This window comes from Eurypyga helias, unplaced genomic scaffold (assembly GCF_000690775.1).
Source record: "Eurypyga helias isolate BGI_N326 unplaced genomic scaffold, ASM69077v1 scaffold13088, whole genome shotgun sequence".
Lineage (NCBI taxonomy): Eukaryota > Metazoa > Chordata > Aves > Eurypygiformes > Eurypygidae > Eurypyga > Eurypyga helias.
Window position 1 is genome coordinate 31832 of NW_010265102.1, and position 448 is coordinate 32279.

The 448-nt window shown below is 60.7% G+C and overlaps 1 protein-coding gene across 1 annotated transcript in view; it reads right to left on the reverse strand.

Moving 5' to 3' along the window:
- Positions 1 to 374: 374 nt before the first annotated feature.
- LOC104513299 (transcription factor SOX-7-like) overlaps positions 375 to 448 on the reverse strand; it is a gene marked incomplete at its 5' end in the record, with an annotated part of 1418 nt that continues 1344 nt past the window's right edge. The window contains 1 exon segment of the mRNA XM_010156610.1: positions 375 to 440. Coding sequence (XP_010154912.1) covers positions 375 to 440 — 66 coding nt within the window.

Here is a 448-nt window from a genome sequence, read left to right on the forward strand (position 1 = left end):
CTTCCAGGGGTTTTTGCCCCTGTCAGGACTTCAGACCTGCCATTTGCGGGATGCTGGCACCCTCCCGACTCCAAAGCACAGCTGGGGACACCCCAAAGTGGGGAGCAGCCTTCCTGCACTCCCAGCAGCATCTCTGCTTGGGAAGAGGGATTTGGCCAAAGGACTTTGGCAATGGAAAACCCCCCTGGCCCCATTGGGAGCTTTGCATCGACGGCAAGCTGACGACCGAAATCCTTTACCTACACCACCGAGGAGACTCCACGGCCCTCGCAGTTCGGACTCGGTCACCCCAAGGGGCAGCGAGCGATGTCCCCGGGGAGCAACGCCTCGTAATACTGTGACGGGTCCTTCCTCGGCCGGTCCAGGCGCAGGGTCTAGGAGACGCTGTAGTTATTGTAGTAGGTGGCCGTGGCATCAGCGAGGACGGAGATGAGGCTGGTCTCGGAAG